Here is a 25,657-nt window from a genome sequence, read left to right as displayed (position 1 = left end):
ACTTACCCAAAACTACTCCCTTTTGACTCAAACTGACCACCCACACTAAATAAGAGCATTGTCCTCGCTGCTTCACATGCAAAGAACAAGAAAGGGATGGACCAAGAAGAAAGGGGAAAACAATAAAGCAAAGGGGAAACTATTGGCCATTGAGGGTGGCACCACCATCATCCCCATTATAACTATCATAAGAAAAACCCGAAGGGGGGCCATAGGGTTTCCAACCTCCGGTGTAACCGGGAGGCCACCCATAATGACCCTTGAAAAGGTCTAGTTGGGATGCGGACAATTGGTCAAATGGCTCGGGTTGCACTAAAGGCAAAGGGTGAAAAGGATCAACATAAGGGTAGTTAGGGTCATGACAAAGGAATAAACGTGTCGTCAAATTTCTATTACTAGCTAAAATACAATTTATAACACTCAACTAAACTAATACAGGTACATGGCAAAAGAGGGGTCGAATGAACCACAAGGAACAATTTAACACCACCAAATGTTATCACCAACTAATTAAGCTAGTCCGGGATAGGGAAAGTAAACTTAAGTCAAAACACACTAAAAAAAGAAGTAAAACACTAAGGGAAATGGTTTAGGTATAGCATCTACTCAAGCATACCAAAGGCATAGAATTTAAATTAATCATGAACTAAACATGCTTAAATATCGAAGTAAGGTCCAATCTAGCCACCTGTTGGGGTCAATTGGCTTCTCCTAACATAGCCTCTATGTTGTAACATTAGAACCATATATTAGGAGGTGTAATAAAATAACAATCAATACAAATGAATCTTGCTAGGTCCGCTATCGCATCAACAAGCAATAATTCACCCCCAATCAACTAACAACATGCATTTTGCAAGTAGATTAAAGAACATCAAGCATATAAAGACTTTAATTACAAACAAATCAACTCCAAACCCTAAACACGCTTAAGATCAAATTACACCACAACCATCCCCTTAATGGGGAAATTACTCACTAATCACGCCAACCTTTTTTGAATATTACCCACAGCACAAAGACTCCTTGATATGCAAGAAAATTCTGCAAATACGACCCCTTCTTCTTCGTGATGGAAAATTGGTAATGGGACAAGTGATCTTTTTTTAATTAGACAATTGGTGTGCTTCTGAGAATGTTTTTCTTTCTGTAGGTTGGACATCTCTATTAGGAGTGGGATAGTATGGCTCTCTCGCAACTAACACCTGATCATCTAGTTTATCTCATTAAAGGTAACGCCTTCCTGCTTCAGACATTCAAGATGAACCTTATTGGGGTTTATCATATAATGAGAATTTTACTTGGCTACATGGCTAGCCCATAACATTCCTTCGTATACTAAATGGGAGTTTTCTTGGATTTGGAAGGTGGACATTTCACCTGAACTTCGTCTATTTATATGACAACTATTACATAACGCTCTTCCTACACGAGTTAATTTGACTCACCGTCATATTACTATCCCAACTTTATGTCCTTTTTGCCAAGCACTGATATTCAAAATCACTTTTTCCTTTAGTGTAATGTTGGAAACATGAGGCTACTATCAACTGGTTGGGTTCTTTAACCCTTGATATTGGTATGTTTTTGTTATTTAAAACTTTGAGAGACAACTTCTCTTTGTTTTATAAAAGATTATTACTTTCATATGGAGTATTTGGAAAACCCAAAAACCCAAAATGCCTTATTTTTTAAAAAATATCCATGTTTCTTCCTTGTCTACCCTTTCATAAGATCAAGTAATTTACTTTGAATGGACTATTAGAGCTCGTTTAGACTCTCTTGAGACTATCCCTAATTGGCCCCATCTCCTATTAAAATTGTTCATGTTGCTTGATCCCCTCCTCCTATTGGTGTTGCTAAAATTAATTTGGATTATTCTGTTCGAGACAAGTCTAATGTTGCAGGTATCGTTATTAGAGATCACTTTGGCAATAAAGTCTGTAGTCGTACGTTTAATTAGGAACAACTAGTCCTCTAATTGTTGAAGCTATAACTCTTTGAAATGAGATTCTTTTGGCCCACATCCATAAATTTTCTAATATTTTAATAGAAGGTGATAACTTGCTTATTATTCGCATTTTTTAGGGTAAAACTCAGTGTCCTTGAAAGATTTTTACCTATTGATGGATGACGTCAATAGCTTCGTTGTCATTTCCGCAGGGTGGACTCCAAGCACATTTATAGAGAAGGCGGATAATGTTACTTCCTTGGGTCATTACATGCAAACCCATCGATATATATCCCTTTTTAGGTAGTGAATTTTTTTTTATTACTTCTGATAAGTTAGGGGTTAGTCTTAAGAGAAGACTTTCCTAACTTCTGTATACCTTTCCACTTTTTTCTAAAAAAAAACAATCACCTTAGGCCGTAAAATAAAAATAATACTTAAATAAATAAGGAGTAATTTATCGTTACAGGAACATATCAGTGCTTGTCTATTCTCTCACACTTAAGACGATCCATTATTACGTAATTACATTATACACATCAATACACTTTTAACTTTTCAGCATAGCAGTTAGCTAGCTACTGAAGTCCAATCATATTTAGTTATTTACATATGTACACATTGCTACATTATCTTCACAATTTTGAACAGGCAAGCCAGCACAAGGCATTTCACATAAGATCGGCAACATGCTGACCGCAATCACCTTAATTGGCTTCAATTGTAAGGCTGATCAGCGACATGAGCCTTATCATTGCACAGAGAGACTTGCTACCTCAGAAACCGATATAATACTTATAGGATGCTCATTAGCATCCACACTATCATCAATCACATCTGAGTCTTTTGGTATAATTTCCCATTCTTCTTGTAATGTAGTGACATGGAGGCATTTCTCCACAACCCTTTCGATTTCAAATTCAGTAGGCAGAATCACATAATCATTCAGAGGATCATAGAAGGGATCAGGTTCACCAGCATTCAGCCAATGCTTCAAAATTCTGAACACATGATGATCCGAAAGGATGCCACGGTGTTCACCAGGTACTCCAACCCTAGCTTCAGCATTGAGCCCATCAGCCTGGAAAAACAGCACCAAAAGGATACACGTTTAAAGTTCTAAAGCATAAACATATCTACTAAAAATATCACCTACCAACAAAGGTATGCAAAAGTACAAGACCAAATCACTCTAAAAATATCATGTTAACATAAAAATATGTGCATGGCATGGACAAGTAAAACACCCTCCAAACGTTAAATAAATCATAATATAGGATTGCTGCCAAAAGTATCATCTAATGGAAAAACTGCGAATTTTGGAGCAATAAATATGAAAACAAAATACCTTTGCAGATTCTGTTGGAACAGTCCCATCGCCTTCAACACTTGTGAATTTGGCCTGTAATAGTAGAAAACAAGTCAGATAGATCATATGTGATAAAACTAGAAGATTCATTACTCATATGAGCATAGTCGTCTAAACTTAAGCCAAAAAAGAGTAATGAATGGATGGACAGAACAGAAGATGGACAGAAATAGTCAAACAGATATCTCTTAAGTCAGATGCCATAGCAGAAAAAAAAAAAAAAACAATTTAATTTTTTTACAATGATGTCTTTTCAAAAGAGATGTAGTGTATCAACACAATAAAATCAATTCACCAAAGCATGTTGTTTTCCACTGCCCAAAGAGGCCTTATATAAGCTGCATCATTTCTTGATGCATTCATTGCTCCTAATGTCAACAGAAAGGACCAAGGGAAAACATATTACAATATCCTCCAAACAACTTAATTTGTTATTCAATGGTATGCCAATACATAACTCATTTAGAGAATCTGCTAGAGTCAATAACAACACTGAACAAGAAAAATCTTAAATATCAAAGAGAAAGCATTTATATCTGATACAACCAGGCACATCAAGCATTAAAATTAGTACATGCGCTCATCTAGTATTCTAACAAGGCCTTTGTTCAAGGTCTCCGGTCTCGCAATCAATGGCTAAGTAAGTTGAGTACTTACAAGAATATTCTACTACGTACAAAAAGGAGTGACATGTTACAGGTATTCTTTCATATGGGTAGCACCCTAACTATTGCATTAACATTGGCGCATCAAATGTGACACACTACAGTGCATGAAACATTCTGAAAATGAGCTTATAAAACCCACTGTTCCAAACTTAGATCTGTGTCCAGAGAGTTGCTATAGAGACCAAAGGTATTATCCCACAGCCAAACGAACAGAAGTAATGTAAGTATTGCAGATAATACAGTATTAGGCATGCATGCAATTTGTATTTTAGTGGGTATAACTTCCAAAAAAGACATAATAAGCACTATAGTAATATAAGACTACCTGATAATATCTCAGCTCTTCCAAATCCATAACTGGTGAATCTTCACTGCCATAACTGCAGCACAACGAATAAATAATGAGACCAACTGGAATTATTGAAAGACTAGGAAATGCCAAATCCAATAATGTAAAACATCATATGCCCTATTATATGGAGGCACATGTTGTATGAACAGAAAAGAACTGATCTATCATACCAAACACTGTGAGGAGTCTGAAGACTGGTTCCATAGATGTTATAAAATTTAACTTTAGGAGGAACCTTTGCACGAGATAGTATCTCCCTAGTTTCATTTGCCCAACTTAGTATATCCAAGTTGAATGGAAGAGGCATACTGCCACCTACATAGTTGACCTGATAGCACAAGAAGTCAGAAAATTTAACTGGATGAAAAAATATGTAGAGCTAAAATAATAATAAGATTAAAAATGGAAGTAAAATCACCACTAACCGTATTGCTTGAAAGGGACTTCTCAAAGATGGTTATACTTTCCTCCGGAGTATATGATTCCAACCTTATATGGGAATTCCCATCATCATCATGCTTTTCCCTCCAAAGCTCAAGGTATGGAGGATTTTGCCAATGGAAATTGGGACAAGCCATCAATTCATAAATAGAAGGACACTCAATAAGCTGAAAATTAAAAACCACAATCATCAAATATCAAACAATAGAGCAGAGAAATACAACACCTAGCAACACGGGTACATTTGCAATTATCACATTCAAGTAATAGGGATCAAAACCACAAAGAATATTCATGCTAATACCATATAATAAGGAATACAGAATACAAGACGTGAATCAGATTAATTTAATTAAAAAGTACATTTACTGAAACATAAAAGTAATACTAGTCAATAACAATCAACAATTGAGTTTATTATCAACACAGGCACGCATGCACACACGCACACACAGCTTTTGCCTTCTGCCTTATCCTGATCACATATATGCTGCTTATTAATTATAGCAAAAAAGAATAGTTCCCACTTCAACTCATAGAAAAATAAAAACCCAACTTCTGCCAGAAATCCTGAACATCCAAAACTAATGATTTAGCAGATGGTGAAGAAAGAAATCAATTAATCATAGCATTAATCTCAAAAATGGGGTCGGCTACATGAACCAATAGTAATTGATCCGTACAATCATCCACAAAAATTTTCCTCCTCTCTTTACGATCAAATACCTCATTCTCATGCAAATCCATTTGCATCATATCCTTCCTAACTCTTTCCAACCAAGTCATTTTTGGTCTCCCTCTACCTCGTTTAAGCTCTCAATGATCCCACTCTTTCACTCTTCGTACCGGTGCACCATGGGGGCTCTGTCTTACATGCCCGAACCAACGCAGATGATTTTCCCTTAGCTTATCTGCAATACATGCAAAACATGCTTTCTTGCGAATAACTCATTTCTAATACTATCTTTTAGACCCGCACATCAATCTTGACATGCGCATTTCCGTAACCAAATAAAATTTTTAAGTGTATCAGTGTGACCAACGTGTAAAATTTTTTTTTTTTTTGAGGAAACCAACATGTAAATTTAGGTCAATGAATGAAGTAATTTTGCATATAACGGGCATGCGCATTTCCGTAACCTCCATCTTTTTAATGTGCTCCTTTTTAGAAGTCCAACTTTCTGTACCATAAAGCAACACTAGTCTTATAGCAGTCTTGTAGAAATTCGCCTTTAATTGTAAAGGGATGCTTCGGTAACATATCAATTTCGAGGCCGCTCTCCATTTAAGACACCCCGACTTATCCTATGAGCCACATCTTAATCAATGTCACCATTTCGACCTAAGATATTTAAAATACTCACTCATAATCAAATCCTTTCCATCCAAACTCACAACATCATCACTCATCTCCCTCTATGTACCAAAGCAGCAAACCAAATATTAAGTATTATTCTGACTTAGCCTCAACCCTCTAGATTCCAACTATTGCTTCCATTGCTCCAATTTGGCACTAACCCCATCATTAGTTTCATCCACCAAAACGATATCATTTGCAAACAACATAAACCCATGGGACCTCATCTTGAATTGGCATGGTTACTTAATCTAGAACTGATGCAAAAAGAAAAAGGCTTAATGCAAACTCTTGATACAATCAAATTGTAATAGAAAAAAATTTTGTGTCTTAACATTTGTTGACACATCCAAATCCCAATACATATTCTTAACCAGGTTCACATACTTTCACGGGATGCCTTTCTTCAACATTGCCCACCAAAATACCTCTCTTGGCACCTTATCCTAGGCCTTCTCTAAATAAAAAAATAATAATAATAAAAATTTAAAAAATAAAAAATAAAAATAAAAAAAAAAACATATGGAGATTGTTTTTTACCCTATAAAACTTTTATCATTTTTCATATCAAATGGATTGCTTCCATCGTAGATCTTCCGGGCATAAAACCAAATTGGTTATCCGAAATAAATTTGCATTTCCTAAACCTATCTTCTTTCACCCTTTCCCACAACTTCATAGTGTGTCTCATAAGCTTTATCCCTCAATAGTTAGAACAATATTGAGGGTCTTCTTTGTTTTTATAGACAATCAAGATACAATATGCAAAGAAAGCACAACAAATCAAATGGGTGTTAGGTTACCTTATTTGGAGTCTGCACCCTATCTGCTAGTGCTCTCCAGCCCAACATAAAATTTAGAGATTTCAGACACTCCCCTCTCTTTTTTCTCTCCTAAGTCCTAAGAATCTATTCTGGTTTCTTACTAGCTATTGACTTGTATTTATTTTCAATTTCTTTGATGGATAATTTCAATATTTTTTGCTTATTGAATAGATTAAATTGGGCAACGAAATCAAGGGTTGATATCTCTTCTATGAAATCCATGAGTGTTGATAGTGGTAGCCACAACCCTTTTTTTTCTTTTTTTTTCTTTTTTTTTTTTTTTTTTGTTTTTTTGCTTATTCTTAAGGTAGAAATGCTAATGGTCTAAGAGATGCCATTTTTTTTATAATATATAATTTTTATTTTTCATATAATTAAGTTGTTACTAATTTGATCTAGGGAAAAGATTTTAAGTTTAACTAATTGACCTTGGTTATAATATGATAATAGTTATTACTACCTCCGAAACATATTAATTACAACAAAGGAATATTTTATGTCACACAAATAATACTCCTTTGTTGCAATTATATGTAATAGAGATTGGTATATTACATAAAGTAATATGTTTGATTTTAGTTGGACATTGATGAGATACAAATGTGGGATACAGATCACACTTGCAACCACAAAAATAGAATCAAATTAAATTAAGGTCGAGATATAGTCCCTCATTCCAAAATTTCAACTTCGTACTAGGAAGTTTTCGCAAGTTCCGCTCACTTATACTTTATTCCATTTTTTGTAAACCCCTTTACTACATTACCCTTTTACCCCACTCCATTTACACCTTTAAACTCACTCACTTTAACTTTATAATGAATCCACCCATCTTTTACTTCATCTCTCTTATTTTACTTACCTTTTCCTACACCCAATTTTTTCCAAAAAATTATATAAAATAGTCTTCAAGTGAGTCGAACTTTTGAGATTAAAGGGGAGTAAATTACATTTAATAAATAGTTGTAATAAATCATCTGACATTTACTCCAAAAGAGAACGAGGCAGTAGGATTGGATATAGAATCCATCCCAGTTTCAAATTTTCACGGGGATTTTGAATCCATACCTCAACAATTATTATAATACTTTCTCCGTTCTATTAATATTGCAACAATGGACTTTTTGCAATATTCATCACTCTTGTTTGACCATATAATATGATTTATACGTTAAGAAAAACATAGTCATGTGGGATCTTGTTGCATTCGTCTCATAAAATACTTTCGCAATATCAACTTTTATTACTCTACACAATTATAGATATTTAGCATATAAAATGTGCTTTGGGATGCGTAATTTCCTCCTTGTTGCAATATTAATAGAACGGAGGAAGTATAAACGAGAGGTTTTGTGGAGGAAGAGAGTGGAGGAAAAGGGGAATTTACATTTAAAAAAATGACCAAGAGAAATTTGAAATGTTTTACAGGTTACAAGTCACCAATACTTGGGAAGGATACCCCCACACTTGGATTTCTTAGGAATATACTTCGTATTAAAGTTTAAATTAAGATGTCAAAATACCTAAACTTGGAATTAATGGTATAGAAATTTCCAAATAAAATTTCAAGACAAATCTAATGCTGCTGCAACTGCCTGCTTAAAATGCTTAATACTAATCTTCAGCATGCTAAAAGAAAGAAAGTAAGCCACATACCAGCTGGTGCATGCTCCATTTTGATATAAAGAAGTTTTGTTCCCATCCATCAACAAATGAGCAGCCATTTAACATCGTGGAAGTAACATATCCAGGAGCACCTGCCATTTCAAAGCAGTTATGTTATCTTTTCTGTTCCGCTTCTGCATGACATACTGAGCATAAATGATAAAATATTCAACATTGCAGATGAGTATGACAAGGAACAATATTAAAGTTTCAGCTTGACAAATTGTGTTGGAATTATTAAAACATTCGAATTCCTGGGCCTCTTCAGAATTGACAAAACAGATTATGCTACAATACAAAAGCAGTGTATCAAGATGATAAGTTGATAACCAAAGGGTCCAAAGCTGCTGCCTTAGAATGTGAGCATCAGGATTTTGTCTTACAAGTTCTTCAATAGCTAGGGAAAAAAAACACTTTGAGTTTACTTGGAATAGTGAAAATCAAATAAAGTCTTGGAAATTGCTCTCATGTGTATGAAAATCTTTTTCCTTCTGTGTAATTAGAAGATCAACCTTTATTTGTAAAAACGAATTAGGGAATTACCAAAACTGCTAAATTACACTTCCTTTGTCATATGTCCTAAAAGTTTCTTCTGATGGTCCTATATTTTCTCTAAGCTTCAGGATCATATAGGGCCTCCCATTATGGTAGAAACCTTTCTTTTTAATTACATAGAGGTGCAGTTTTGTCACATATACCATGGGGGGAAAAAAAAAAAAAAGTTGTCAAGTTTGCGTTGTTACGAGAGCTACTTGCAACTGTTACATAGAACAGATTGCGGACTTCACGGCATGTTATTTTAAAACATTTCACATAAGTCAATTTTTGAGATTCATGTTTTTTGTATTTTTATAATGTTACTGCCAATACTACTTTCAAATACAGCACAAGATACAAGATACAATATTTATAAAGTAATTTTATATTATTATTGAGAGTTTCAGACTTTCAGTACATAGCATTATTTTACTTTCAGTACATAGTAGATATATATTGTGCATATTGTTATATTATTAGAAGATGATTACTTACAAATTTTGCTATGCTCAAACTAAAAAGAGCTACAGTTAGTACAGTATACCTATGGCCCAAACAGATGAAAAGACGTAAAAAAACCCACAGCCTCAAACCAAAAAATTTATAAAAGAAATAGGAAAAATAGCAAAAAAAACCACCTTTTATAACAACTTTTTTGTAAAAAAAAAACACCTAATAATTTTATTTTGTATTTTGTAAAAGCACACCTAATACCACTTTATTTTTTTGCGAATTAACACCTTGCCTTGGTTTCTGTCCTTTGACTTGGTTTTCAGGAATTGACTTGCACGTTAGAAGCACATGTTTCGGTGAGTTCCCTTTTTTTCCCTTCAATAAACCCTCCATTTCTCCAATATCTCTCTCCTCCCTTCTTCTCCAATAAAGTCCCAATTACTCACCATTGATGAAGGAAACTCCATATTTAAGCGTGAATTGCTGCAATTAAACTAATTTCAAGTAAAGTAAGTTGTTCTAATTACTAAAATTTCTTGTAAATTATGTTGGGTTTTCGAATTTTCATAAATTAGGGTTTGTAATTGAATATTAGGGTTACTATTTTCGCCCATCAGTGATGGAATTAGGAGTAATTTCGAGGGGCCAATGTGTTTAAGATGCCCTCCAATGTAGTCTTTGATTCAAAATTTTTTATAAATATATTTTTTTGCATGTGCTTGCAATATTGGGCTTCAATGGAGAAAGAGGGTGGGGTTTTTGGGTGGATGGGGTGAATTAACAAGGCTGGAATTTTCATATGGGAGTAGCTTTATTGGGTGATATGGTATTGGTGAGGGTGGTAGTGAATTGGTGGTGGCGACGAGATGGTGTTGGTGGGGGTGGCAATGAGGTGGTGGTGGCGGTGAGGAAAAGGGGAAAAATATAAAGGAAGGTGGTTTTATGAGATCACATGACCCACACGTGCAAAGTCAACGCTGGAAAACCAAGTCAAACAGTGGGTTAAGGTGTTATTTCGCAAAAAAGAAGTGGTTTTCGGTGTGCTTTCAAAAGAAAAATTTTATAAGGTGTTTTTTCACAAAAAAAAAGATGTTATAAAACGTGGTTTTTTACAATTTTTCCAAAAAAAATATAATAATTAAAAAAAATGGGAGAAAAGAGAGAGAAAGCCACGTGATGACAGAAAGAAAAAAGAAAAAAAGGTAGAAAAGAGCATACAAGCCAAGAGCAGCCGCTAGAGTAGCCGGAAATGAAAATTGGCCGATGTACAAACTGCTTTTAGTATACCTGAACTTGACAGCTAAAACCCCCAATATCTGTCTTCCCTTTTATGATGGGTTTTGTTTAATTAAACAATCTAGGGTTTTACTTTCGAACCTTAGATCTGAAAATTAAGTTCAATAATATACTATTTCTTCTAACTAAAACTTAATGGCCGCTACATTTATTCAACGATTATAGAGTGCCATTCTACCGTCACGCAACTGCCATCGCGGCGAGTTGGTGTGATTTTTAATGCAGCATTAACCATTATATATAAAACTTTTCTCAAAACAGGCCCAAAACCATCACAAAGCGGCCGTTATAGAACGGAATAGCCAAGTTTTGATTCCCATCATACATACAAATACAAATTTAATAGAAACGCCCAACTTCTACATCACTCTACTCTTTATCCCTATGTTACTTGGACTTACCCATGTCCGACACGGGTATGTGTCTAAGTGTCCGACTCGGCTTTTTTTTTGAAAATTTTCCATGATTTTGAACTAAAAGTGAAGTGTCCGGTGTCATACCCATGTCCAAGTGTCGAGGGTCCGACACGGGTACGTGAGGTGAAATGAAGAATCCGAGTAACATAGCTTTATTCTCCAACATATCTTACTTTTTCTAGATTAAATTACTGAACATTTCCAGAAAAAATCAAGATGACATTTGTCATGTCAAAAGATGGTATATGGCTGAAAAAAAAAGAAAAAAAAATAGCATAGACAGCGTAAAGTCACATCACAAAATGCAAAAAGCATTAATTACATGCCAAAGACTGAATGCATTATAATAATCCCACGATATCATTGTCAAGTATAGAACTTTATGCCTAGCAAGTGGCTACCAGCTGATCAAAGAGCCTACAGCCCATGATGCTACCAATTATAAGGATTTGTTTTCATCACCAAACAGCCCAAATTCAAGCATTAGTCACTTGGGCTTAAGCGCTCTTCAATATATATATTGTTAATGAAAGCAATTTGTGTAGATAAAATAGTTCTGATGAAGTATAAACTGAACATGACAGACGATGTGTCTACCTTACAGCTCGTACCAGTTCATAAATTCTCGACCCCACCCCCCCCCCCCCCCTCCACACACACACACACACACACCAAAAAAAAAAGAAATAGAAAAACAAGATGATTTACGGGGTGAATTAGGCTTGCAATGTTGGATTCAGAGCTTCAACAAGATCACATTTCATTAAACTAAACCAGATGGTTTTGATTCAGTCAAATCTTTTATGATATAGCCCTGCAAAAATGACACAGATGCATTTTTGCACCATGGTATAAATACAGTTACTGGTCACATCTCTTGCGTTTGAGATGAGAAGGTGCTCCTTTGGCGAATTCATACATACAATTTTGTTTCTCTCTAATCCACCACAAGGAATGTAAGAAGTTGTCTCCAACTAATATTTTTCGAATGCTCGAGAAACATAAAGCATAAATAAAAAAAAATATTTTTTTTATAATAATAAATAAATAAATAAATAAAATTTTTTTTTTATAAAAAAAAATAAAAAAAAAATAAATTAAAAATAAAAAAAAAACACACACACACACACATTGCAAGTATTACATTTACAATTTGAATGAAAATTGAAAGAGAGGTGGAAGGGACCAATTCAATTTCTTATAACAAGATTTAAGTGTACAATAGTAATAAGCTAGTCAACCATGGCCAATGAACACTTACCTTGAAATGGAGCAGCAATTGCAATCCAGTTCTTAACATACTTCTCAAACAGCTACAAGAATGTACAAAAAATCTCTTCAATTAAAAAAACATTAAGACAATTATATTTACAACAGATCCAGATAAAGTAAGAGTGCTCACATCGCTATGAAGAGACATGAAACATTTAACAAGAATACCACCCATAGAATGACTAATTATGTTTATCCTCTTTCCACCTGATGCGGTGAAAATTGATTCCAATTTTGCAGCAAATCGCTCCATTACTTCTTGTAACCTGATGCAGTGGAAATATAACCAAAAGGGGAAAGAAAATCTGTCAAATACTGGGTAAAAAATATAATAGGTCAGCAAAAAGATGTTGCCTTGAATTGAATACAACAGCTGCACTCTTGAAATTAAACAAACATGTCATCAGCATAAGAATATACATTTGCAGTAGACCAAACTAAACGACAATTGGATCAAAACAATCCCATTAAAAAATTAAAACAGTAGAAACCCTAAAATGTAAGTGAAAGATAACTTTAAAAGATAAAAGACCTGCAAGAGTGCAAGTGACATGTCATGATGTCTAGTCACATTAGACAAAACAGTTATAAGAAGAATTAAATGCAAATTGTGAAAGCATAACTAATCATCCAATTCACTCCAGGGAAGGATAATAATAAAAAAAATACATATATATAGTTTTAAAATATATATATATATATATATATATATATATATATATATATATATATATATATATATATATATATATATATATATATATATATATATAGGGGGAGGCTCTCGTGAGAATTTTTCTTATGTGAGAACAGTCTTTATGTTCTAAATTTTAACTCTTATGTTCTAAATTTTAAATCTGATATTCTAAACTTTTCCTTAGGTGTTCTAAATTAAATCAAATGTTCTAATTTAGTACTCACATGTTCAAAACCATAAATTAGTTAAGTTTGATATCATCAATTTTAAAAAACTTGTTCAGAAATTTTAACTTATATGTTCTAAATTTTAAAACGTGTGTTCTAAGATTTTTAATTATCCAGATTTTAAAGCGTATGTTCTACTTTTTTTTACTCGTATATTCTAAATTTTTTACTCACACGTTCTATATTCTATATCAATATGTTCTAAATTTTTATTCACATGTTCATAATCTTAAATCTGATGTTCTAAATTTTACTCATGTTTAAAATTTCATAAAGCAAATTTTATAAATATTTAATCACTTGTTCTAATTCTTAAATCAGATGTTCTAAATATATTACTCACACTGATGTTCTAAATTATTACTCATATGTTCTAAATTTTAATTTAAGTCACATGTTCTAAATTTTAATTTAAGTCACATGTTCTAAATTTTTACCCGTATGTTCTAAATTTGTACTCACATGTTCTAAATTTAAGATTAGTTCTCATATAAGTACAAATTCTCACATATGGGCCTATTCTCACCGGATCCCTCCCCTATATATATATATATATATATATATATATATATATATATATATATATATATATAAATGTCACAATACTTGCAACACACTATAAAAGGAAAGTTACTTTAGGGAAAAACTATATTATATCCCTTAATTAAAGCACATGGCCCACTAAATTACACTCCTAACAACCACTCATCCTATTTTAAAGTTTATTATATCATGTAAACCCCACCTTTCTTAATTATAGCGCTAAAGGGTGTGTTGCATCTAAAAGAAAACGGAGGAAGCATATATATATATATATATATATATATATATATATATAAACACACTTGTAGAAATAGGACTCAACAGCTACAAGAAACAAAATCAGGCACACATAATTATCGGCTCATCAATATTAGAGCATAGAACATACCTATTACTTTGCCGAAAATCATATCCAAAACCAAACAGTGTTTTTCCTTCTTGAAACCCCCACTTGATCATTTGTGTTATCATCTCATGAAAATAGTAAACACATTCCCTTCCAAGAATCTGCATGCCAAAAATTTTTGTAACTGTGTTTTTTATGAAGGATACAATTGATGGGAAGAAAATAATGCACAAATGCATATATTATGAATTTTAATCTCAGTCAATGTAATGTATCAACTGATACGTATCTAATTTTAAGACCAGACCATTGATTCTTGAGTTGTACAGGTCTGTAATATATATCAGCAGTACAGATTATACAGTCAATAAAGAGCCAATATGGCTGTTTTAAACAAGTTAAAATAATAGAAAAACAATTATGACCTTTTATGTGCAATTACAGAAAAGTAGGCTTCTGTGATGCAGTTCTAACTGTGATCAAGACTATAACTAATTCAAACCCAGAGTAAACTGAAACCTGAGCTCAAACATAGATTGAGACCTTAACTGTAACACTCCTCAGCAACTTACATACTACTTTTTAAAAAAAAAATACAGAAATAACTCCCTCTGTCCCTATATAATTAACATTCCTCTTTATGATTGCCCCAAAATAACAGTCCACTTTCTAAATTCGATTCGAAAAACTTACAAGTTGTCCATATTGCCCTTGAGAAAACTCACTGCCTTGGACATAATGACATTGAAAAAATATAAGAATAACATATAGAAGGATACTGAGTTTGGACTGAATTTAAAGATGAAATGAGAAGAAATAAGAGAGATGATTGATTATAATACGTAAAAACTGCAAAAACAAAGGATGATACAACTTTAGATGGTAAAGGTTGCTCGAAATTGAAGAGGGAGAATATCTGGTGAAGGGAAGAAGGCGGAGAAAATGAGATATGTTGGATGGCTTTTTCACTATTTGTGGCAATAGGAAAAAATGAGCTCTCTTTTGCTACATGACCAAACACTAAAATGAGAATCAAAATTCCATCTCCCACTTTAACCAAACAAAAATATTTAAGTTCCTTCCTTGTTTCCAATCTCCTTATTCCCTTAAGTTGATTCCCTTTCGCTTTTCCCCTTCTCTGATATATATGTACCAAACAGCACCTAAGATCTATACAAAGTTGAAATATCCAAACCTACAAACAATGGTCAGTAATTAAAGATGAGGTTGAAATCCACAAGGTTACTATAAGGAAAAGACAAGGCTCTTAATATTTTATTGCTACAATTGATCAGGGCTTTTGTTGCCAGTATATTTGCTTCATTTCACTGCTTATCCACAAGTTTCAATTTACCTACTGTCCTTTTAGCCAGCTCCTGTTGTTATTCTTTGCCTTCAGATCCTATTACTGTTTTTAACCTCTCAAGATTTAGCCATCCTTTTATTTCTACAGATCCACTTCAAAAAGTACCACCACCTTTGCCCAACAATATTTCTTTTCTTTTGTTTTCTGTATCAAGAAGAGTCATAAGCATCAACATCAATTGGGTAAGGCCATATAATTCTGACTCTATTCCTTACAGAGAGAAGCTACTCCCAAAGACGGATGATACACTCAGAATTTGGTGTACAGTCATCGCATCCCCCCTTTACCCCTCTTCCTCCACCCAGCCTCCAGAAATACAAAAGCAATGCCACTGTAATGAATATCTATAGTGCAATGACATGTGAACAAAGCAGCCCACATAATTTTTTGATGGTATTGCTTACCCTCAACACGATTTCACATTTAGATATTTGAGGCTTTTGTACAGCAACAGTCAAGCAACAGATTTGAAAATTGCTTGACATTTTATGATTTTGCAAAATAGTTTCGTGATATTTCAGTGTGACAAGAGCTGTTTTGTTCTTAGCCCTACTTTGTATATGTATATGTTTGAACCATCCTTGGTTTACTACTAATACAGACTTTAGTTATCCATAGTTAAATTACTTTTTTTTAAAAAGCATCACCCAATTTGCTTTAAGCTCAACCCAAATCTGGCTAAGAGGAACACTTTGCCAAACTTTTCGCTTTCTTTTTTGAGGCCAGCTGCTAGCTTACTCTAGATAGAAGCAAAGAGACATAAAATAAAAATAATAAAAAAAAAAAATGAAATTAGCAGTAGATGAGCTTCAACCAGCTAATCAAGTGATGACACTAAACATCTGAATCAATGCTGAGTTTGGCCCAGTTGAATAAACAGAAACATAATCTTTGTCCAGATTTTGGTAAAAATTACTTTTTTTGAAGGCTTACAAAAGTTAATCTTCTTTTGTTTAGTTGGAAATTTCTTCTCTGAAATACAACCCATCACCCAGCCCTGCAGCCGCCTACTTCACAAATACTTCCTCCGTTAACAATTATTTGCAACATATACTATTAATGGATGCTAACTATTATGTGCAACAAATGTTTTCTTTCCTTTTTAGATTATCATTTCTCTCTATCTCTCTCCTCATCACATGCACCCAACTTTTTCTCACTCCATTTTATACTCACAAACAGATTTTGCCTAGGAGTCCGCAAACACCCCTATTGTTGCAAATAATAGTTAACGGAGGAAGTATAAAAGTTGCCAGTTATCATAAAGACAAATTTATGCTGACAAAATTTAGGCAGCTTGCCACAATTCATCATGGCTACCAATTCTTGAAGAATGGAGAGCACCAGTAACTAACAAGCCAAATGTAGAAGATTCTGAACATATAACCTACAAAACGGTTGCAAGTAAAAAGATATGATAATAGCACATGCAGGGTCATTGACTAGAAGTGTTTTTGTCTAGTAAACCTTCCTCAATGTCATATCATTTTGCACACTTGCATATCTACATAGTTCATTTTAGATGAAACAGTAGCTTAGAAGATCAAGCTTGTAGCTTGCATAGCTTGATCATAAAATTTTTACAAGTAAACATTTAAAGAATGATGGTAAATTATGTTTCAGAATAATGATTTTGCACTCTTTATATAAATGTAGACTTCCAAAAGAGAGACATAATTTACCAGATCAGGGTCAAGGACATCAATTGCATACAGTCCATCTCGATCTTCAGGGACTCTAATGGTTGTATTAGGATCTAAAGACAGCGTTTTACCTGCATTAAAAGGACAAAAAAATATTGGGAATGCTGATCTGAGAACTGAAAGTTGCAACAAATGGAATCATAGTATAACATTACAGTCCACAACGAAATAATATATATATGCCCTGGTAGAGCATAATTGTCAATTACAATGGATTTGAGTTAATACTATAACAGTTGTGAAGGACAGTATCATTTCGCCTAAAGGTAAATTGAAAGATCCAATGCCCATCTGTTTTGGGATATAAAATTTGTTCTGCAAAAAAATATGTCAACCCCTTCATATTGCACACCCCCTGGAGTGAATTGCAAGGTTAAAAAACAGCTCTTTCCCATACACACTCTCCTCGAAAATATTAGAATAGGATTTTCATGATTTAACACCTTAGGAGTTAGGATTCTTTAACTTTACAGATTTGATTTAGCAATAAGAATCCTAGTAAATCTTGAATTCTGCTTCGAATATGTCTTTGATTTCAAAATTTGTTTAGGCATACAATCATTTTTGCTGAAATTCAGTTTTCTTTAGGCATTACTATTGTTTTTGAGTTTATTCTTAACTTTAAGCTTTTTAAATTTAGACGTTCTAATATTTGTTCTTGTATTAGGATAGTAAGTTTAACATAGAACAGATTTACGAGTCTGGAACCCAATTCTAAGTGAGGATAAATTGAATAATTTGTGAAGCAAAAGCGTTTATCGTCAACCCTTCCTAAATCTTGAGTATTTGGTGAATGAAGGCCACAAAGCTTTAAGATCTGATTTAAACCCCTTAGGAGATAACAAAGGGGTGAAGCTTGCTAAAACCTAAGGGTTCTAAATTTCATATAAACACAATAATTGACGAAGGATTCTTAAAGTTTAAAAAAATAGAGATTTTCCTCATTGGTAGCAATATACTATTGCACATTTCATTGGTAGCAAATGTTTTTCTTAAAACTCCTAAATAGTATTACTTTTACAAAATTTTCACATTTGCTACCAGCAAAAGCACCCTGCCACACATTTACTACCGCTTTAATTTTTTATTTTATTTTACTACCACATAAATCAGACTTTGTTAAAAATCACTACCACTTAACGGAATCCGTTAAGGTTTCATTAAATGAGCCCAATGTTTTATTAAATAATAATTTAATTTATTTTAAAAGATAAAAAAAAATAAAAAAATAAAAAAAACTTAAAAAAAACCACAAGCCACCGAAACCACCAACACAACCACATTCCCCCCCCCCTCCGGCGCCCAAACGTTCCCCGAACCCTAGACCACCACCACCAACATCACCGTAACCCCCAAACTCGGCAACTCCCCATACCACCACCACGACACCACCCTAACCCCCAAACACAGACCACCACCACCGAAAGCCCTATACCCAGAACACCACCACCCACAAACCACACCTCCCTTGTCTCACCACCACGCACTAAACCACCGCAGCAATTTGCGGCAGCAGCAAATCGAGGCAGCAACAAAGCGCGACAGGAGCAAAGCAATTAACCACAGCAGCAGCGGCCAAATGCGACCAACCAGGCAACCACCGTCACCAAACGCGTCCATTCGCGGCAGCAGCAACGACAATTGCGGCCAATCGCAATAACCACCCTAAAACAGTGGGAGATCAGAGGAAAGAGAGAATTGTGGGGTCGTCTACGGCGGTTTAAGGGTGGCAATTGCGGTCAATCGCAACCAACACTACCCTAAAAACAAAACCCTAAAACCCGTTTAGGGCGGTTTTAACTTTTAAGGATGGTGTTTAGGTTCAAAGTCGGTTTTTTGGTGAAGGAGAGGGGGGGCATGGGAACGGGGCTGGGATCGGGGTTGCTGGTGGAGTTCACGGCGGAAAGGGGCTACCGGTGGAGTTCGCGGCGGAAAGGGACTACCGGTGGAGTTCGCGGCTGCCGTGGGGTGCTGGTGGAGTTCGCGGCTGTCGTGGGCTTCTTTGGGCGCGGGCGTTGATGGGAAATGGAGGTTGGATGGTGGCAATGAGGGTGGTTGAAGATGGAGTGGTGGTGGTGAGGTGGTTAGACGTTGGTTGGGCTCTACTAACGGAAATTTTGGGATTTGGGTGGTAGTAAAATAATATAAAAAAAATTAAAGCGGTAATAAAGGTGAAGCAGGGTGCTTTCACTAGTAGCAAATGTGAAAATTTCCCTACTTTTATTATTGTTTACTAATCTTTCTATATTCGATTAGTTCTGACTAAATTAATTTTACTTTCTGTAATAATCAATGCCTCAGTCTACGTGTTTAAAAATAGTCTTAAATTATGTGCTAATAAAATCGCTCGCTTAAGGTTCTGAGGATCATTTGGCCCTTAAGAATCCAAATCAAGGTCATAATTGGCAAAAACCTACTAGAATGGCTTAGATTGCGTGTCAAGAAACGCCTCGGGTTGTGTGCCTCTATTTTCAAGTAGGGTAAATTGATCGGTTAAGGTTTTAAGCTTATTTTGGCCCTTAAGAATCAAATATGAGGTCACGGTTGGGAAGACAAAAATCATAATTTCTTGGCTTGCGTGCTCGAAAATCATCTCCACTTGCATGCGAAGAAAATTCTATGGCGAGATTTTAGGGGTCATTTTGGCCCTTAAAAATCCGAGTTGAGGTCAAAGGCAAACTATTACCACAAATGCCTCATTTCGCATGCCAAGATTTATTACCACATACACCTCATTATGCATGCCAAGAAACACCTTGATATATGTGCCATGGGTTTAATAAGGTTAATCAAGGATTAATAGGTTAGTTAAGTCAGAATTAGTCGAATAAAGCTAGATAAGAGTATAATCATAGAACTGATACTATTTATGATATTTCTTTACAAACTTTGTAATGATAGAAACCAAAAAAAAATACATCATATTCTTTTTCTTGACAATAACTTGCATAGATTAAAAGTTATATATGCTTTTTTATAGCCTTCAAATCCATATACATAAAAAGACTCCTGATAAAATCCCACCAGCTATACTTTTTGATAAAAAGACTCCTAATAAAAAAATTTAAAAAGAACCGTTATACTTTTTCAAGCGTTGTTATTGAATACAACCAAAAATCCCACCAGCTATGAGAATCTACCTATAAACACAAAAATTCACTAACTTTTTAACCTCTCCAAGGCTCCATGGTTTCCCATGCTTTTTGATTGAAAAGAAAAGAATAATAGGGAAATTTTCGTTGGTGGGTCCTAATATTTGTACCTTATACGAAGAGTTTGGTAGCTAAAAGAAAATTGAAATATCACTGATAGCCCTTTGTTACTTATTTGCTTTCACGAGACATTAATGATGCATTAAATTAACATATCCGTAAAATTTTAGCAGCAACCCTTTTCAACCATGGTTCCCTTTCACTTGGAAGATATGCTGCCCTTTCAACATCTTTTTCACTCATCTCCACAATTCCCCTTCATCAGCCCCAACAGTAGCACGACTCTACCACCAACCATCATCAGCTCTGCCTACACACAATTGTAACTGCCCACCTCCAATTTCACACCATCAAAATAAGGAAAGATGATTCATTTTACCTTTCATCAATTACCCCCATTATTAAAGAGCAGCCATAGTAGAAAATCTAGAAATACCTAAGTAAATCAAACAACGAACTGGAAAGAGATAATTCGGGCAGTGAATCTAAAAGATAAATAACTGTTTTAGCTAGTGCTTAATGGCAGAAATTCAGCAGTGAAAGTGATTGTAATTGGTGGATATTCTTGTGAACTAATCAATGGAAAAAACTTCTCATATGTATATGGAGAATCTCTCAGTATTGAAATTTAGAGAATGATAAGAAATAGTAACAAAATGACACTCCGGTAAGGAGCTTGAAGAATTACAAAGTGCTGGAATAGCGAGATGTAGGAGAAGACCTAAGAAAACTTGGAAGAGGGTGATTGACAGTGACATGAGTGCTTTGGGGATTGAGGAAAATTTGGTGTTGGATAGGGCGGTGTGGAGGGAGAAAATTCATGTCAACGACGTGTCGTGATTATGTATATACTTTCTAAATTTATTTTCGTATATAATTTTACTATTTTACCCCACTACAGTTTTATGAATTGTATTGTATTCCTTTGCTAAAGTTTTCTCAAAACCTTTATGTTTTTTACTCCAACTGTATTAACCTTTATAATGCTTTCTTCGGTTTTATTCTTAGTTCTCCTTTAAAACTCCCTAAAATTTTCTTAAATACTCTTTTGTTCACTAACTTTACTCACCTTTTTCAAACTCTTTGAAATTATTATCTTGTTATGTCCCTTTCTTTATGTCATAGGGTTTCTTATGACAATTCATGTTAGCCGATCCCAAATCATTTTGGGACTAAGACTTTGTTTGGTCGTTGTTGTTTATAAGGTATAGAACTAAATAAATTGAAAATCTATAAAGAAGGGTTGATTGTCATGATTAGGACCAGGGATGGATTCAAGGCAACTACCTCCAATTTCACAGCCGACATGATTTCATGATTGATAAAGAGATGGACAAAGCAGATGGTAGATATGGTGAAAGGGCAGCCTAGTCTTTTTTTTTTCCTTTTTTTTCTTTTTGCAATAAAATAGGGGAATCATGTTGACAAAGGTAAGATTTAACAGATATTTCAATTAAAAATCATCTTGAATGTCATGAAATAGAAAAATTAATACCTCAAGACTGCTAATGAGATTGAAGTTTTTACTATTCTTATGCTACCAATTTACAACTGAGAATTTCCCCAAAAAAACAAACTATATGATAAATTCCAAAGCTTCTACAGATTGTATATAAGGCTGCTTATTTTGTGCCAAATCATTCCAATTTTGTCACCATAATATAACTTTCCACATAATATCCAGGCATCCTCATAGTATCTATATTGAAATAGCTGAAACCACTCCCGGTAAGTGAAATTGATGCAGCAAACTCCTCCAGTCAGAAAACCAATGACCTCAAATCCAAACTCATCTTGGCTCCAATGATAAGTTGTAACCATCTAATATAGCTAATAAGTCAAAGGATGATTCAAGCCTTTTGGGTGGAAAATAACTACAACGGTTTTGTACAAACTACTGCATCAGTCACTACCATGAAAGGAGATCATCACCAATATATATTGGCAAATGATTCACACTAACCCTATGTTTGGATTAAAGGAAATGGAGGGAAAGGGAGGGAAGAGAAATGGAGGGATGGAGTATCCTTCATTTGGATAACAAATGAGGAATGAAGGGAATTGAAGGGGACAGAAATGGCGGGATTAATTTGTGAGAAATTTATCTCTCCAACAATGGAGAGATTTGGAAGGAAAACTCATCCTATTCCCCTCCCCTTCCTTTCTCTTCCCTCCCCTTCATCACCCTCCCCTTCATCCACAATTGGCAAATGATCCACACAAACCCTCGCTGGCTGCACTTCCATATAATAACGAACTTGTATGCACAATCCCTGGACTCAGATGTTCTAAAGAGCACGTAATCGAACAAAAGCGACCTCTAAAATATCACCAAGCGTGAAAATAGGCTGCTTAAGGTGCTTCTCAATCCTAAATTGCTCAGGCTCACAATCACTTTTTTGAACATCATGCTCTTATGTGTATAATCGAACAATTGCTCGATTGCTTGCTTAAGTTATCCACTTTCAATGATTAAAAACCACAATTTCTCTTTCAATAAACTAGGCTGCTTTATGTGCTTCTTAATCCTAAACTGGTCAGCTTCACATTCACTTTCTTGAACATCATGCTCTTGTGTGTATAATCTAACAATTGCACGATTGCTTGCTTAACTGAGCCATTTTCGATTATTAAAAACCACAATTTCTAATTCAATCCCTCAATTCTTTTCAATTAAACTCCCCCAAAATTTAATTTCCCTAATTTACTAATACCTGATTAAATCCAACCCACCAAACCAAACAAAATTAAAATCAAAAAAAGAAAAAGGAGTGAAATTCCAGATACAATTACCAGTAGAAGGGTCAAATCGAGACCATAACTTGGTGCGAAACATGTAATCAGCAGCAAAAATTCGAACCCAAACGCGGTCAGAGTGGCCATTCTGATCAACAGCTTCGAGAATAGAGCCAGCAATTCCAGGAACCAAAAGAACAGGATCTAGATTAGGGTCCACGTACTGTTGTTCTTGAGGCTTCTTGATAAGCTTTAGCCAAATCTCCAACACTTTGACTAGTTCTTCCAGAGAAACCGCCATTGTTGTATGATCGATCAAGGTTGAAGAGAGAGGAAGACTTTTTTTTTCAGGTTGAGTATGCTTCCAGAATCCCGAATTCAGGAGGAAATAAAGGTTTTTGGGTTACAGACGGAAGCAACCGAAGGAAAAACAGTTAAGGTAGGATAAAAGAAAAAAAAAGGATAAAGAAAGAAAGTAGAGAGCAAGAAATTTTTTTCTTTTTTTTTTTTTTTTTGTGAAAGGAAAGATGTAAAAGTTAGAAAAATCTTTCGGTGATATAAGGAAGAAAATCAATGACGATTGACGAGAGAAAGAGCTAGCAGTGTTGTAAGTAGGGTTGTACACCGGTCCAAAACCGGATCGGACTTGGACTGGACTTGTTGAGACCGGGACATGAATCATTGGATTTTGAAGATTGGAAACCAGACTTGATTCAACAGGTCGGGTTTAATAATATTGGTTACATTGATAATTTAGATTATAATAATTAATTAGGAGTAGAAAGACTTGTTTCCCTGTGGATTCGACCCAACTCCGGCCGATTTCGGCCATTTGTGGCCAGATTCGTGGTCGTGGTGGGATCTAGGGTTTTAGGTTTAGCGTTTTTGGGTGCGACGCGGTTGCGGGAAAGGGAGGGGAAGGGTTCAGGTGGGTTGGGGCTGGTGGTGCGACGCGGGTGGTGGTTTCGAGGAGGGGTGCGGTGAGTTGGGGGGAAGGGGGTGGTGGCTGGGTAGTTTAGGTTTTTCTTTTTTTTTTTAAAATTTTTTTGGCCAATAATAACACGACACGTGTCGTTATGGACCCACTTAACGGATTCCGTTCAGTGGTAGCAAAATTTTAAAAAAGGGCATTTGTTAGGTAGCAAAATAAAATAAAAGTTTTGATAGATAGCAAAATTGAAATTGAGGTGTTTGTGAGGTAGCAAAAGTCAAAATTTCCTATTGTTTATTGGTGAACCTATGCCCTAGGCTTTTATTATTTGATTTCAACCTGATTTATTCCCTTACTCATATTCTTCGTAGTATAGACTTTAATCACAATAATATTGGTTACATTGATAATTAAGATTATAATAATTAATTAGGAGTAGAAAGACTTGTTTCCCTGTGGGTTCGACCCTAGCTACTTCCCTATCTGCATTAGTTAGAGGACTTAGGTAAAGACTTTTGATTAGGGGATATGACTTTACCCTGTCAGCCAACAGCGCCCACACTAGGCACATGGACGTCTGTGTTCAGCTTGACACAGCCAGCAGGGGGAGGGTGTAGAGTATCCAGGCTAGTAGCCACGGTCCGACCAGCAACTCTTGGGAAGACCTTAGATGCGTATGCATTATAATGTTGCACCAAAGTACAGAAACCAGCAGCAAGCATCAGGAAATTTGGTCTCTCACTGTCATAAATTAAACCAGCAGATTTCTACACCTCCACGCTGCCCACATAAGCACGGCCATTGAACACACCACCTTGGCATTATATTTATTGACTAGCCACTCCCAGCGAGAAGCAAAAGAGTCTTCAGGGGCGCCCATCAAATTAGTTTGCAACTCACTTTTTTGCCAAATTTCCTTAGCCACTTCACACTCAAACAAAGCATGAATGATAGTCTTATTCAATGCACCACAGACTTGGCACGAGCTATCACTTACAATGTGGCGATAGCGTAATCTATCTTTTATAGCTAAGTTCCCTTTAATAGCACTCCACCAAAAGTGTTGCAACTTTGGTGGATCACGCACCTTACATACATATTTCCAGACCTCTTTGTTGATGCTCTCATTGTAGCCCTCCAAGCCCCCCAATTATGCCAGCCAATAGCCCGATTTCACTGAATAAATACCATTTTTCGTCCATCCCCAATACCGCAGGTCAGCTCGAGGCAGAGAAGGCAGAGGCGAGGCAAGAATTGTAGCACACCAGTCAGCCCCAACGATATTCAAGATCTTT

The 25,657-nt window shown here is 35.1% G+C and overlaps 1 protein-coding gene across 1 annotated transcript; it reads right to left on the bottom strand.

Moving 5' to 3' along the window:
• Positions 1 to 2,371: 2,371 nt before the first annotated feature.
• LOC145610085 (lecithin-cholesterol acyltransferase-like 4) lies at positions 2,372 to 23,936 on the bottom strand. The gene is made up of 11 exons (XM_081665349.1): positions 23,489 to 23,936; positions 17,463 to 17,554; positions 14,457 to 14,575; positions 12,732 to 12,867; positions 12,591 to 12,642; positions 8,619 to 8,719; positions 4,766 to 4,948; positions 4,511 to 4,668; positions 4,314 to 4,368; positions 3,300 to 3,353; positions 2,372 to 3,032 (listed from the first exon to the last, which is right to left on the bottom strand). The coding sequence occupies exons 1-11, from the start codon at positions 23,730 to 23,732 to the stop codon at positions 2,703 to 2,705; spliced, it is 1,524 nt and encodes a 507-aa protein (XP_081521475.1). The 5' UTR covers positions 23,733 to 23,936; the 3' UTR covers positions 2,372 to 2,702.
• Positions 23,937 to 25,657: the final 1,721 nt, after the last annotated feature.

This window comes from Chenopodium album, chromosome 24, assembly GCF_948465745.1.
Source record: "Chenopodium album chromosome 24, dcCheAlbu1.1, whole genome shotgun sequence".
Classification (NCBI taxonomy): domain Eukaryota; kingdom Viridiplantae; phylum Streptophyta; class Magnoliopsida; order Caryophyllales; family Amaranthaceae; genus Chenopodium; species Chenopodium album.
The sequence above is the reverse complement of the archived record's forward strand: the minus strand, read 5'-3'. Positions and strand labels throughout refer to the sequence as shown.